At 38.1% G+C, this 13,366-nt stretch overlaps 1 protein-coding gene across 3 annotated transcripts in view; it reads right to left on the bottom strand.

The window, feature by feature from the left end:
- The window catches only part of LOC113993001 (propionyl-CoA carboxylase alpha chain, mitochondrial), a 211,046-nt gene that overhangs the window by 125,617 nt on the left and 72,063 nt on the right, over nucleotides 1–13,366 (bottom strand). For all 3 annotated transcript variants that reach the window (XM_039389393.1, XM_039389398.1, XM_039389403.1), the window contains exon 13: nucleotides 8,134–8,236. In XM_039389393.1, coding sequence (XP_039245327.1) covers nucleotides 8,134–8,236 — 103 coding nt within the window. The remainder of the gene's footprint in view (nucleotides 1–8,133; nucleotides 8,237–13,366) is intronic.

The raw sequence follows: 13,366 nt of genomic DNA, 5'->3' as shown, positions 1-13,366 counted from the left end.
TGCTATGCTGTTACCCTGGTGACAGGTTAAAAAAGGATTGTGAGCTGAATGGCTGTATGATATGAAATTAAAATGTTTCACACTGAACAATCCAAAATGAATTGGGAAAGGTTAGAGCAGAGGAGAGAGAAATCAATTCTCCAATGGCAATGGTGAATGGAAGTGAAGTCTGAATAGGATTTGCCAGTGGGGTGCAACAGCTGCCAAATATCCTGCAGCCAAAGAATTACAATAATACTGATGAAGTGTGCAAGAGCTTTTGGAATCATTGCAGGGAACAGAGAAATACTCCTGCAATAATGAGGCCATTCTGTATCCCATCCCACTTTTGCAGTTGAATCAAAGGAGAAAGAAACGGTTGAAAATTGTAATACTCAACAACAAAGGTATAAATGAATTACCTATCCCTTCAATCAATACCTTGAATTTAACTACAGCCTTTGTGAATCATGAATGAAGCAAGTATGCTAAAAAATGGACAAATCAAAACACATACATGTAAAAGTATGCAGACAATATTGAATGAGAGACTCTCTTCTCATATATTTTGTTGACAACATTTCTACAGCTACAGCATCCAGAATAAGCTATACACTACACAAACAAACAGCAGGACACAATCAGTGCCTCAAGGAATTACACAAGGTAAGGTGTTGATGGTCATGCTTATCTTTATGTTAATCCTAGGAAAGAAACATCAGCAAATATTCTCATGGGATGCAGTTACACATGCATTTCCTGAGCTTACAGACCCCAAAAGTCACAAAAAACTTTGCCTTTCCATAAAATCCTCCTACACAACTTAATTTTTGCCCTTTGAAACTCCAAATAAAACATACAGAAGGAGATGAAAATCTATGCTAAAAATAGCTGTAAAATGACCAGGGAGCACATGGCAATCAGCACACACCTTGTTTGTCCTACAGTTTTATGCATATACTTTTTACACACAGACAAATATTAAAGAACAGGTTTCGGAGTTGTAAACCTGCAGGAGAGGAAATAATTGTTGGGCTTATAGGAGGCATCAAAGTAAATGAAATAGAGAGAGGTCTTCTAAAGAGAGAATCTTGCAAAAGAGGTCATAAGAAAAGCATGGATGAGAAAAAGGCTGGATTCACAACTAAAAGAGGGCCAGGAATTTGCCACCACAATAGAAAAAATTCACACATGTATACTATACAAATTCAAGTTTCAGTGAACAGGAGCCACAGAAGCTATAAAGTTCCTACAACAGATGCTGTTTTCCCAGAAGACATGATGAAAATAAAAAAATAAACATAGGGACTTAGCCAGGTCCATTTACTTTGGTGAATGGCTTTCCCATCAGCAAGATTGCATGCCACTGCTTTGGGGATCTTCTCAAGAGATACACAGCAAGATTAAAACTTTAAATAATTACTATCTTCACAGTGATTTCATAATGGTTAGTAACTTCAAAGACTGAGCAAGTGTCATTTCCTAGATGTCCAGAATACCTTTTTCCCTACAAGTGACAGGGATGACAGGCTATAAAAGATTCCCATGACAGACTGTTCTGTTCCTGGAATATAAGTTCATGAACCATATGGAACAATGGCTCTCCTGTCAAGTGACTATATTTTTATTACTTGTGTTATCAATTCTGATTCCATTAATTTAATCAAATCGAAGTATTATACATATGCTCTGTAGAGTCATAAATGCTACCTTAATGTCCCATTTCGACTTTTATATTTTCCACAGAAGTTCATTCCCACGGGCCAAAACCACACATTTCATATATTTGCATCTACTTTTTTGTCTGTAGCACATATAATCCTCTTTCTATGACAACCAACCGAGCAACCTAGAAGGGTAAATAATACCAGATTTTAAAGACAGTTAGAATATTATATAGGACAGCTGTTTTTGCAGTGATTAAGCAAGATTACAAAAAAAATACAGTAATTATTTATGAGATGTCAAAAGAACAACATTAGATAACAGCTAGACAGACAAGAGCGGGTTACTACAACCAGAAAAGCCCATTAAAAACATAGATATCACATGAAAAAAGGGAGATCAGCATCTTAGTACCTTGCTATTCTGTGGGGGAAAGAAAAAAACCACACAGTGGAATAATGGTGTGAAGCTGCAGTAATTATATAAACATACCGAGGCCTTTAAAGGCCTAACGGTAAACCATGAGAAGAATGCTTGACTTGCTGACCAGAGGATCACAACAGTAAGGATAAGACAGTGTTATTTTCCTGAGCTAAGGATGATGGCATAACTCCAAACTCAGAGAATGAAGAAAGCCACAAGTGGGCTGGACTTAGTCATCCATGTCAAATGAAAACAAAGTGGTTTATCTCTATGCCCACTACAAGGTATTTGTAGGGTACAGCAAAGTTTACATGTTTAGCTGCACTTGCAATAACTGTTCATGTTATTACTGCAGTTCTAGGGAAGAAAAAAAAAACAGAATTCACATAATGCAATTGGTGTAGTTCAGCAGCATCTGTGGTTGTGCTGAAAGTAAGAACTCTCTCCCTTTCCAAGAAGTCGGTTCAGATTACTCCAGTGAATTTTCTCGACATCATCTTCCTTCTTTTTAAAATTAATGTAACATAACCTTATTTTGTGCTGCTCCAGCAGTGCAGGAGAGCGAGAAAGCTCTCCTACTGGGCAGCTGACCATCCTTCCATATGGGAAAGCCCTAGGCTGGCAAAGAGCTGGCTCTGACCCAGACTCCAGCAGGGTAATAGGTGTAACCTATGTGAAAAGTAAGCATGCCTGAGAGGCGTGGGGCTCTACTGCTCTCTGAGCAGTTCCCTCACTGCCCTATAATCAAGCAATGGCAAGGCAAACATCAACATAGCTGTACCAAACCAACCTAGATATGAACCTACAACAATTCATTAAATAAAAAGCTAAATATATTAATTTCTTCTCTTGCAGTTCACCAGTTGTGTTATGTTCACTGCATTGGACCCCTGGATTTTCAGATTTTTAAACCACAAATTTAGCCCAACTATTCCAGAACTTGACAAAAACTTGCTTGTATTTTATCTCTAATTTTTCACTATACACTTCCCTTCCTGCGAAAGTATTACTTCATGTCTAGAAAGCATTATGGATTTTAGGTCCCAAAATACTTTATACATGTTGATAAATACATATTTACAAAACTTCAATAAGGCAGCAAAGTATTAAGGCCATTTTGTCTTTTCACAAACTGAGGCCAAATTCAACTGATTTTCAAGTCCCACAAGAACAGCTAGAAGTTTAACTCAAGACTCCCTAAACCAGTCTTCTATGTTAAACACATGAGCAAGAAAAACCTTTAGATTTTATTTGGTTAGCAACATAAAACATTTTCCAATGTGTTACCATCTTTTTGCAAGTAGTATCAGGCAATACGGGTATGCAGCCTTGCTGGTTTTTTCCAAGTCATAAATGATGAAAGGGTAAAACCCATAGAAAAATTAGGAAAATACACTTAGCAGCCAACACAAGCAACGCACAGGAAGTGCTGTAGGCAATTGGGTTTAGAAGTATAAACATCACATTAGTAGACCCATGAGATAGCATGATGTAGCCACACCTGGAGAGACACTCTTCTATTCCCCTCCCAACCCACTAATGAAAACAAGACTGAAGCCAAAATACGAAGATTCAACTATACAACATCATTTTTGGTCTCAAAAACTAACTACATCAAACAGACGTAAAATAAGCTGGATTCACTTCAGCCACAATATGTTTCCACTTGAAACAAGATTGAGTTCTGTCTAGAAGACCTTGGGGTTTTACTAGATGCTGTAAATCTGTTCAGCAGCTGTGGGTGGCACCAGTTTCACAATAAAGTGGACCATGGAGTAAGTAGAAAAAGTCCTAGGTAAAATAACTGAAAGCTGAACAATGAAACAATCATTAATCATTCATAGCTATTTCCTGTGGGAAATATGTGCCCTTATTATCTGGATATCACAATGAAATATTCACATTAGTATGTGGCTCACAAATACCAAGCACTTTCACTACCTAATCATCTTTCAAAAATACTTTAAAAAACCCACAGCCATAAAGAACCCAAAAAAATCAAACCACCCCACAACCACCTTTTTCCCAAGAAAATGGGTTAAATAACCAACACTTAAATTAAAAAAAAACCAAGCAAGCAAACAAACAAAACAAAAAATGCTCTAAATATTTGATTGGATCACAAAAGTAAATGGCTATATTCCTGTAACTCTGAGCATGCACAGATCTCCAACAGCTGTTCTAGCTAAAGGCTGGCAAATTAGTCCTAGGAGACTGTTGGTGAGGCCAGGGGCACATATATAGCAATGCAGACAGTGGAAACTCACCTGTGGGTGCTCCACCCAAATCATAACACCATTTATTCTAACACAGGAAAGGCAAATCAGCCTTCGGCTTGTGGCCTGCATTAATCCGAACACCAGACAACCCTGGAACGAAAAATGTCGCTACAGGGGTCGGGCCTGATCGAAACTAGCTGAAGAAAGTTGGGTGTTCGATCCAAAGGTGGCAATACCTTGCTCATGATCAGAGCGTGTTCCAGCAAGAACCTTATAGTCGATGATTCAGTCACCCAGGGGACTGCAAAATACATATTTTCCAGTCACATCCCATCAGATATCATTGATTATAGAGGAGAATTCTCTTCATGAGGCTGCTACTAGTCTGATCTGTGGCACAGAGCTAAGGCTCACCTCTGCATTCCTGTTATGAATCTTCCTCTGCTCACCTCTTCCTTCCCGCTACATATTCCCACTCTTGTAGCTGTTCCACAATAACTTCACTTGTCATGAGTAACCTGATTCTGACAGAATGATCCAACATAAGCTATTATTAAACGGCTGCTACACTAACATGGGTTGCTTTAGTAGAACCAGAGTAGAAAGCAACTACACACAAAATCACACCTGCATACCTGGGGAAGAGGAGGAAAGACAGAGCAAGGGAGGAGTAGGTTGCAACAACAATTCCTTAATCTGGCTCAGCTGCATTTCATCTCATTATAGTCTCAGTAACCCTAAAAGTGAAAGTCAAAGCTTCTGGGAAAACTTCCAAGCATGGTACTTTCTATCTGACTAGAATAACAACCTAGATTTTGGGCTGAATAAGTCATAGGGGAAAAAGAGAATCCAAAATACCCCTACAGTTTGAAAAGAATGAATATTATAAATACAGCTCCCAAAAGGGAAAAGAAAACAAATTAAAATCAAAGGTAAGCATATAACTCAAGTTCAGAAGAAAACTGTCTCTTTGACAAGTTTAGAGGAAATAATGCATGATTTCAAAATACTACTCTTCAGTAGTTTTTTGCACAAAAATTGCTCAATTGCTTTCAGTGCATATATTAAAAACAAAAAATGCTGTCAACGTAAATAGTGCCAGAGAGCTGAAATTCTGAAGGTGATGATAAATGTACCAAAGTACTTGTCCAAAACATTAAGAGAATGTTACAGATGAAGTCTGGAGCATGCAGTCTGTCTAGTCTGCTTACATCCTCCAATATGGATTTAAAACTCACACAGACTCCAAATGCCCAATTCTGCCATAGTGAACTGCATCCAAGATTACAACCAGCCTTTTTGATTTGTTGCCAGTAGCACAGGTTCCTACTCTGCACTTTTTGTTTACTAATATTTTTCAAACAAATTGCAGTCCTATCAATAAAGATGTGCTTTTTCTCTGGCCACCATCCTGCTCCTTAAAAAGTACCCATATATGGAACACCTTCAAAAACAAGTCAGATGCAGTTTGGGTAAGTTAAGGACATGGTGAAGGATCTTTGACGGTACTGTAGTTACTTGTATGCTCCACAGTCCTCAGTCCCCTCTAGAGGGAGTTCCCTAACTGCTCTAAGGAATGGAAAACACTGTCCAAGACACTGCACAATCCTTGGACCCCGTTCTGCCTTTGCTTTTTTGATTTTCCCTCTGAATGAGCTGCATGATTTTTGGAAAAGGGTATCATTATCAGGTTTGGTTTCTTCAGAAGTTACTTACCAGTAAGCGTTTTTGCAATAGCTTGTCCTTACTTGGCCTCAAACAGGCAGCTTTACTACAATTTAAGCAAGTAGATCTAACAATATATATGGATTCAAACCATGACATATTGAATAAGAACCACACTCAGTCACCACTTGGAGAAAATTTTAAGGCCCGACTTCTGAAGGATTCATTCCAGATCTGCATATGCCTCAGATAGAAAGCTGAGCTGAACATAAGTACACCCCATCATGGCAAGAGAAAGTGATCTTTCCTATACTGAAAAGATTTATTAGCTTCACCACTTAAAATCTGAAAAATCAGACCTTAATCTAGTTTTACAGACTTCACGTGGCCAGACTCTGTGGCCTTCTCTGCTCATGGTGGAAGAATATATGTGACAGAGTTTACCTAGGACTCCAAAAATGAACTATTTTTTTCAAAGCAGGAGTGTATTTGCTTCCCTAACACAGCACAAAAACAGAAGAATGACCATGCCCAACTGCTCAATGCAATACTTCCTTTACATATTGATATCTCAGTTAAAATAGTTGTATATGTCTTTTATATTCAGATACATAGACACCTAGTACTGAAAAAAGTACTTGCAATAGAAACAAAACATTAAAAGACTATTCAAAAATTTGATTTCTTTTCAGCTAATAAAAACATTTTACAGGGCAGAGAAAAAAAAAATCTCAGAGCAGGGAATGCAAAAGCAGTTTAATAATCACTACTGAAATCAGCAATTCCTCTCCCTACTCTAAGTACAAAGTAATCCACTACTTCTGTGTAGCAGTACCAGAGTATTTCACTTTCTTATGCTGGCCAGTAAAAACTACAATCAAGGCTCCTCCTCATTTTCCCTGATTTGTCTTTATTTAGGTAACAGTGGCTTCTGAGTGTCTGTTCTTCTCCCTGTGCCATTCGTTAGAGAGGATATAACTTGTGGAAGGAAATAAAAGGATGCTTTACCTTCCCCTATAGATGCATAAGGCAAGCAATGACCCAGCTCTACATATGCTATATATTACAATGCCATTATGCTTTCCCTAAGTGCCTCTTTCTTTTTTTTTTTTTGTTAATACCATATGGTACTAATTATCTTCGTGGGTACAAAAAAAAATAAAGACTTCTTGAAACCACATTTGATTTATTCCTGACCACTGTAAAATCAGTAATAGAATACACTGTCAAACCACTGGCATGGAATGTGAATAATGTCTATCCTGCATTCTGACTTCCCTCTCAGACAAACATAAATGTAACTATATTACAAAATGTGAGGTGAGGAGAAAGAGTTATGCGGAAGTTAAGATTCACTGTATGCAACCACTGCTAACACCAACGACCCAAGCAAGCTTCACAAATTCAGTTATTCTAATAGAAGGTCTCAAGGCATTGACAATGATGGGCCTGAGGACAATAAAAGCTACAAACACCGTAGAGGACAAAAGCATACCATTCCAAAAAGCTAAAGAAGTGAATCAGTATTTTGACATGGGCTACTGCAATGGCTGTCCAGTACTGCCTAGGTTACTAGGAGCTACTATTCAAGAAAATGAGGTAGTAGGGGAATAAAAGCACCAAAAAAACCATACTTAAAGCAAGGTGTTAACTCTTCCAGCATTTACCAGTCGAAGTGTTTTCTGAATTAGACTCTAAACTAATAAGTTCCTTCACCAAGGTAGCAAATTACTTAAAAGTCCACAATATTTTAAAGCTCTGTAGCTGAATATTCATATTACCCCAAAGTGCTTAGATTGCTTCAAATGGGCACATGGGAAATTTGTGATGTTCAATTTGTGGTTAGTTACTAATGCAGCAACATTTTGCATTAATGAAACTCCTGATGTGCATTAATTACTGTACTGGCTTGTAACACATTTTTGTGTCTATTAGTTTGCTAATACATAGAATAAAAATAATCATTTATGACTCGTGTGAGTAGGGAAATGTAAGCCACAGTTCATTTGAATTTAGAAAAAACAGACTATATTAAGAAGTCATGTAGTTTCTCACCAGTTACTCTTGTGCATGAGTAACTGGCAAGAAGCTAAAACTGACATAAAACAGGACAAAAAGTGCAAAGCAGAGTTGTCATTAACAAAATGCATCAGCGCATCTGAGTTCCTAGAAATGAACTTACCTTAGAGTTCCCAGAAATCGCTGTGATCTCAGTTGTTCAGCCACATACAAAGACGCTGCTGTTGCCAGTAGTTCTCTTCTTTCAAGATCTGTCAACTTGTGTCCTAGTTTTTGGAAAGTAGTTAAAAAAAAATTAGATATCACAGACCAACACAGACCCAGAAAGTAACAACTACCAGTAAAAACACTGCTCAGTCCTTATATGTGAAAGCTACATTTTTTTCCCTCTCAATTAAGATGAGGCTTAGCATAGCAGACCCTCTGAGTTTCAGAGTTTAAACTGCATGCTTTCATAAAGATCAGTCCAGTTGCTAATACTGGTATATCTGTTAAAAACAATTTGAAACCTGAAAGAAAAGAAACTGAACGATGCTGCAAGCATCTTGTTTCCGTTAATGAAATGCCACTAGTTCACATGTTGTGCCTCATGCTGGTAAAGAATCCATTTGTACATTAGAACTCAAAATATACAGCATTCTTCCTCAGTACTTTATCTGGCAAAAGCTACAGATCTTCCAAGCAAAAGGGATAACACAACAGTATAAACCCAAAAAACAAATGTGGATAATGCTACTTGTCAGCCCTGGGTCATTTAATGTCATTTGTGTAACTATAGAGTCAAAGTCACCTTTGACACTTCATAAGCAGGAAGTGGCTCAAAGTAGCCTAAAATCTGAAAGCAGGCAACCTAACAAATCTTTGTGCAAAAAGGTGCAACCAGGGTGATTGGAAGCAGGTTTCCTCCCAGCCTGGTCTTGTTCCAGAAAGTGAAGGTTAATTAGAGCTTCAACTGCCATTCAACAGCTAAAAGAGCACAGTGATAGAACTTTGTCCTCCCCATCTTTAGGTTAGAAATGACACAACACACATTTGGTATGAAAAGGTGGCAAATAGGAGGCCAAGAGTAATGTGAGAGTCCAGACGAGCACCACCAAGATGATTAGAGGGATGAAGCACCTCTCCTATAAGGAAAGGTTGAGAGAATTGGGATTGTTCAGCCTGGAAAACAGAAAGTTTCAGGGTGACCTAATTGCGGCCCTCCAGTACCTGAAAGGCACCCACCAGAAAGATGGAGAGAGACTATTTACAAGAGCATGTAGTGACAGGACAAGGGGAATGGCTTCAAACTGAAACAGGGTAGGTTTAGATTAGACATCAGGAAAAAATTCTTTACTGTGAGTGTTGTAAAGCATTGAAACAGGTTGCCCAGAGAGACGGCTGCCCATCCCTGACAGTGTTCAAGGCCAGACTGGATGGAGCTCTTAGCAGCCTGGTCTAGTGAAGGGTGTCCCTGCCCGTGACAGGGAAGTTGGAACCAGGTGATCTCTAAGGTACCTTCAAATCCAAGTCATTCTATGATTCTATGAAAGAGAGCAAAAGGACAAACAAAGTACTCAGTTCAGAAGGCAGCGGCAAGAAGCTAAAACTGACATAAAACAGGACAAAAAGTGCAAAGCGGAGTTGTCATGAAAAAAAGAGGCAAACCTTATATTCTTGGAGAGATATTTTGTACAGGTGAAAGCAAGAGTGTTTCAAAGTCAGAGTGGGGAATTACACAATAAAGTTCACAAAAGATCAAGGCTGAGACCGAAAGACTTAGCTCAATAGTTATAACACAGCTTTCAAAAAGTGCTTTATGTGTACATATCACAGCGAATGTCATCATCCACAGCAAGTACAGATTTCAACATGAAGTGATGAGAGAAGAGCTTCAGAAGGCTGTATGCCCCAGAGGAACTCTGCCCAGGGGGAAACATTTGCTTCCAGTCCAGCAGCAGATAAATAGTTACACGGATCCAATCTACATCTCCACTCTCCCATCACCTCAGCATTATGGCATGTAATGTAAATTCACGTTCCCCAGTACTGGTTACTAACAAGTGACAATTTATATGAGTAGCATAAAATAAGACTAATACAATTTTCAAGAAAATCCAAAATGGAGGCTGCTGAAAAGGACTGGAATAGACCTTTTAGTAACAAATCCACAATTACAAAGCAGGATGTCTTCTGCACAGAACCCATCATTTCACTAGGCATATTAAATAAGGACAGGTAAAGAACCTACTTTAGCACCTCAGCAATGCAATCATGTCACAGTGATGGGAATGCACTCATTTACAGTCCAGCTAACAGTACAAAGGAGTTATCATAGGTCAAAAAATATAAATTTAAAAATAACAAAAGCCAGCAAATCCGCATCAGTCCCTTTTTAATTCAGTCCACATTAACATATTCTGGCTAAATATTACTACAGCTTCCTTTGCTCAGTGTTTATTATTTTTTTATTTGCCTTAAAATGGAAACTGTCTTCACTTCAACAAACGCATGCAGAAATACAAATGCTGAAAGGTTGGGAAACTGGCTTGAGAAACAAACTGGATCTTTCCTTTGCCAGTTATTAGAAAAACTGATTGCACAGCAAAACTCAAACAACATTGAACTTTTGTACTATTTGTATATATACATATACACACACATGTATATATATATAAGCCTTATATAATTATACAATGCAACAACATCAACTATCTGGATCTGAAATGTGTCAATTTTCCAATTATTTACACATAGTGAATAAGATCTGAGATCACTTTTTCCAAACACTGAATCTAAAATTGATGATTTGTTTACATGTCTCAGCTAAAGACACATCAGGAATCTGTCCTAAAGCCTTTGCTTTTCAGTCCCCCTGCCTATCACTCATGACAAGACCATGTGACTAAAACTGCATGTTCCCACCTGCTCCAACACACACTGTTAGTATCAACTCATACAGAGGAAAAAGGTAAAACTAGAAAGATTCCAATTCAAAGGTTTTATTGCATGACCTTCGTCTTTGATGAAAATCAGTGACTGCTTTTGCGCTTGCTGTGCCGCAAAAACTATTTTCTCCTAATATGTTCAACAAAAATCAAACTCCAAACAGTGAACAAAGGTCAGTCAGTTGAAACAGGTTAATAACTGATCAAGAGTTACATTCATTTCTTCATTATTACAAACATGAAAAAATATTCATCCACTTTCTCCATTTGTCACTATTTACATCAGTTGTGGCATAGATGTGGCAAGTGGAAAACCAGTCATGACTGTAGTATCCAATGTGGAATTCCGGAGAGATAATATAAACTTTTAATAGGAACGCATCAAAATTAGGTTTTGGTCTTTGGCAATAAAGATACAACCCTACCACAGAATGTCCTTAGCATAACTTTAGAGGCATACATCAGAAGTTTGATTAAAGGCTGCTTCCTAAAGATGGCAATTTACCTTTATTAAAAAAGACAGACTGCTGTCAGTACCTCACCTTAGCTCTCCAAACTCCATTCCCATTTCCCTTGCTGCCTGCTCTTGCTCTGCTGCTATGCTCAGCAGAATTCTAAACAATTTTAGAGTCAAACTTTCAATTACATTACTATATTCAGAACTACACAGATGTCCCAGATAGTAATACCTTTGTTTCCCTTCAAGTACTATTTTACTTTAGAAGCCACACCTCAGGATGTCTTGAGGTATAAAGTTAATATTCACCACCAGTAAAGATATAACAAAACAGCCTTTCATGTTGACCATGCCGATGGATCTGAAAAGTAACAAAGCTACCTTCAGAGCAGTTGTCCAAGTGCCCCCTGGGTAGGGAATGAAATAAGTAAGTAGTAAACATTCCCCAGCTTCCAGTATGGGAAGTTCTGCCATCACGCTCTCCTACTCATCACTGCAGACTCCTGGGCTACACAGAGATTTCATCTCCACGATACAACGTGGAACTGATAGCTCCCAAATCTCTCTGCTTAACCTAGGATATACTTCTGCATTATCACTATCACCAGTGAGCTGAATTATATAAGGTAAATGCAAAATGGTTACAAAATGAAGTCACAGCTGAAGGAGTGGAAGCACTGTTGTTCATATTATTTAAAACTAGACTGCACACATCTATTAGGACTAAATAGGAGAACCCTGGTCAGAAGGAAGACAAGAAAAAAACGTATTTCTCTCTCATTTCCCTGATGTTATGATTGCTTAAATCAATATTATCCCAGTATCCCCCAAGCTGAGTCAAAAAGGTTCATGCAATTACTTTACATAACCAACTTCAAATTAAATTACATAAAAGGTCATTTTTCCCATAACAGTCTCATTTGCATTTTGTCCTAGAAATGTGTTTCCTACTATCAATTACAGGGAAAAAACAAAACAAAACAAACAATCCCTGGTTATGTGTCCCAGTCTGTTACTTAATACTTGAACAGTGACTGTTTTCTGATTGGGAAGACTAAAAATTAAAAGCAAAATGGGTAAGATGGAAAGTGTAATGCATAATTCAGATCCATACCAATGCTGGCAATGTTTAGTATCATTCCTAGGTTCTGTTTTGGCTCAAGTTTTTTCCCCAATGGATTTTGAAGTTGACCATTACAGATGGCATGTATACCAGGGGTAGGCTGAGGCAGAAAAAGTTGAATATTATTAAGGGTTTAATTTCTTGTGAAGTTGAGCAGAGCTCTGTTCCACCCAGATGGTCACAGTAAAAGACAGACAATACTGTCTGTGTAAGTAATCTCAAACCATTGAGAATAGTGAAGAAGTATGTCTCAGAGAACTCATGATCACTTCTAAGATGGATGCTACAGTATACAGAAACAAAACCTCTACTATTTTGAATTATAAAGGAATTAGTGACACACCAAGAAATGTTTTTTTGGCCTCACCTACCAGAAAGAAATCAAATAAACTGGTAAGTCAACTTTTTTACAACCCAGTAGCTTCATAAAATGAAGACGAAGATTAGATTCTAGTGAAGAGAAAATGCATAGAATCAAGAGCAACCATCCTCCCTCTTCTAACAGAAACACAAGACAGGAGAAGCTGCATTTCACCCCCTCCAAATAATAGCAAAAGACTTAAATTTAGAAGTCATATTTGCAGTCCCAATTCATCTAAATAGCGCTTTTGCTCATAAGAGAATCATGGAATGACTGACGTTGAAGGGATCTTGGGAGGCCTTTAGTTTATTCACCGTGTGTCCCCCTTCCCACCAAGCAATCTCAACAGCAAATTCAGAACAGGTTGCTCAGACGTTTGTGCAGTCATGTCTTGAAAATCTCCAATTTAGGACCACTGACTCTTGCTGTGCTACACACTGAAGAGTGTAGCTTTATATTCCTAGGAATCTCCTCTGAGGTCCTGTCATTAGGTCCACCCTAAGCTTTCTTGTTTCCAGGCAAAACAAG

The sequence above is a fragment of the Pipra filicauda genome, unplaced genomic scaffold (genome assembly GCF_003945595.2).
Source record: "Pipra filicauda isolate LSUMZ 115617 unplaced genomic scaffold, ASM394559v2 scaffold125_size2111803_pilon, whole genome shotgun sequence".
Classification (NCBI taxonomy): Eukaryota; Metazoa; Chordata; class Aves; order Passeriformes; family Pipridae; genus Pipra; species Pipra filicauda.
The sequence above is the reverse complement of the archived record's forward strand: the minus strand, read 5'-3'. Positions and strand labels throughout refer to the sequence as shown.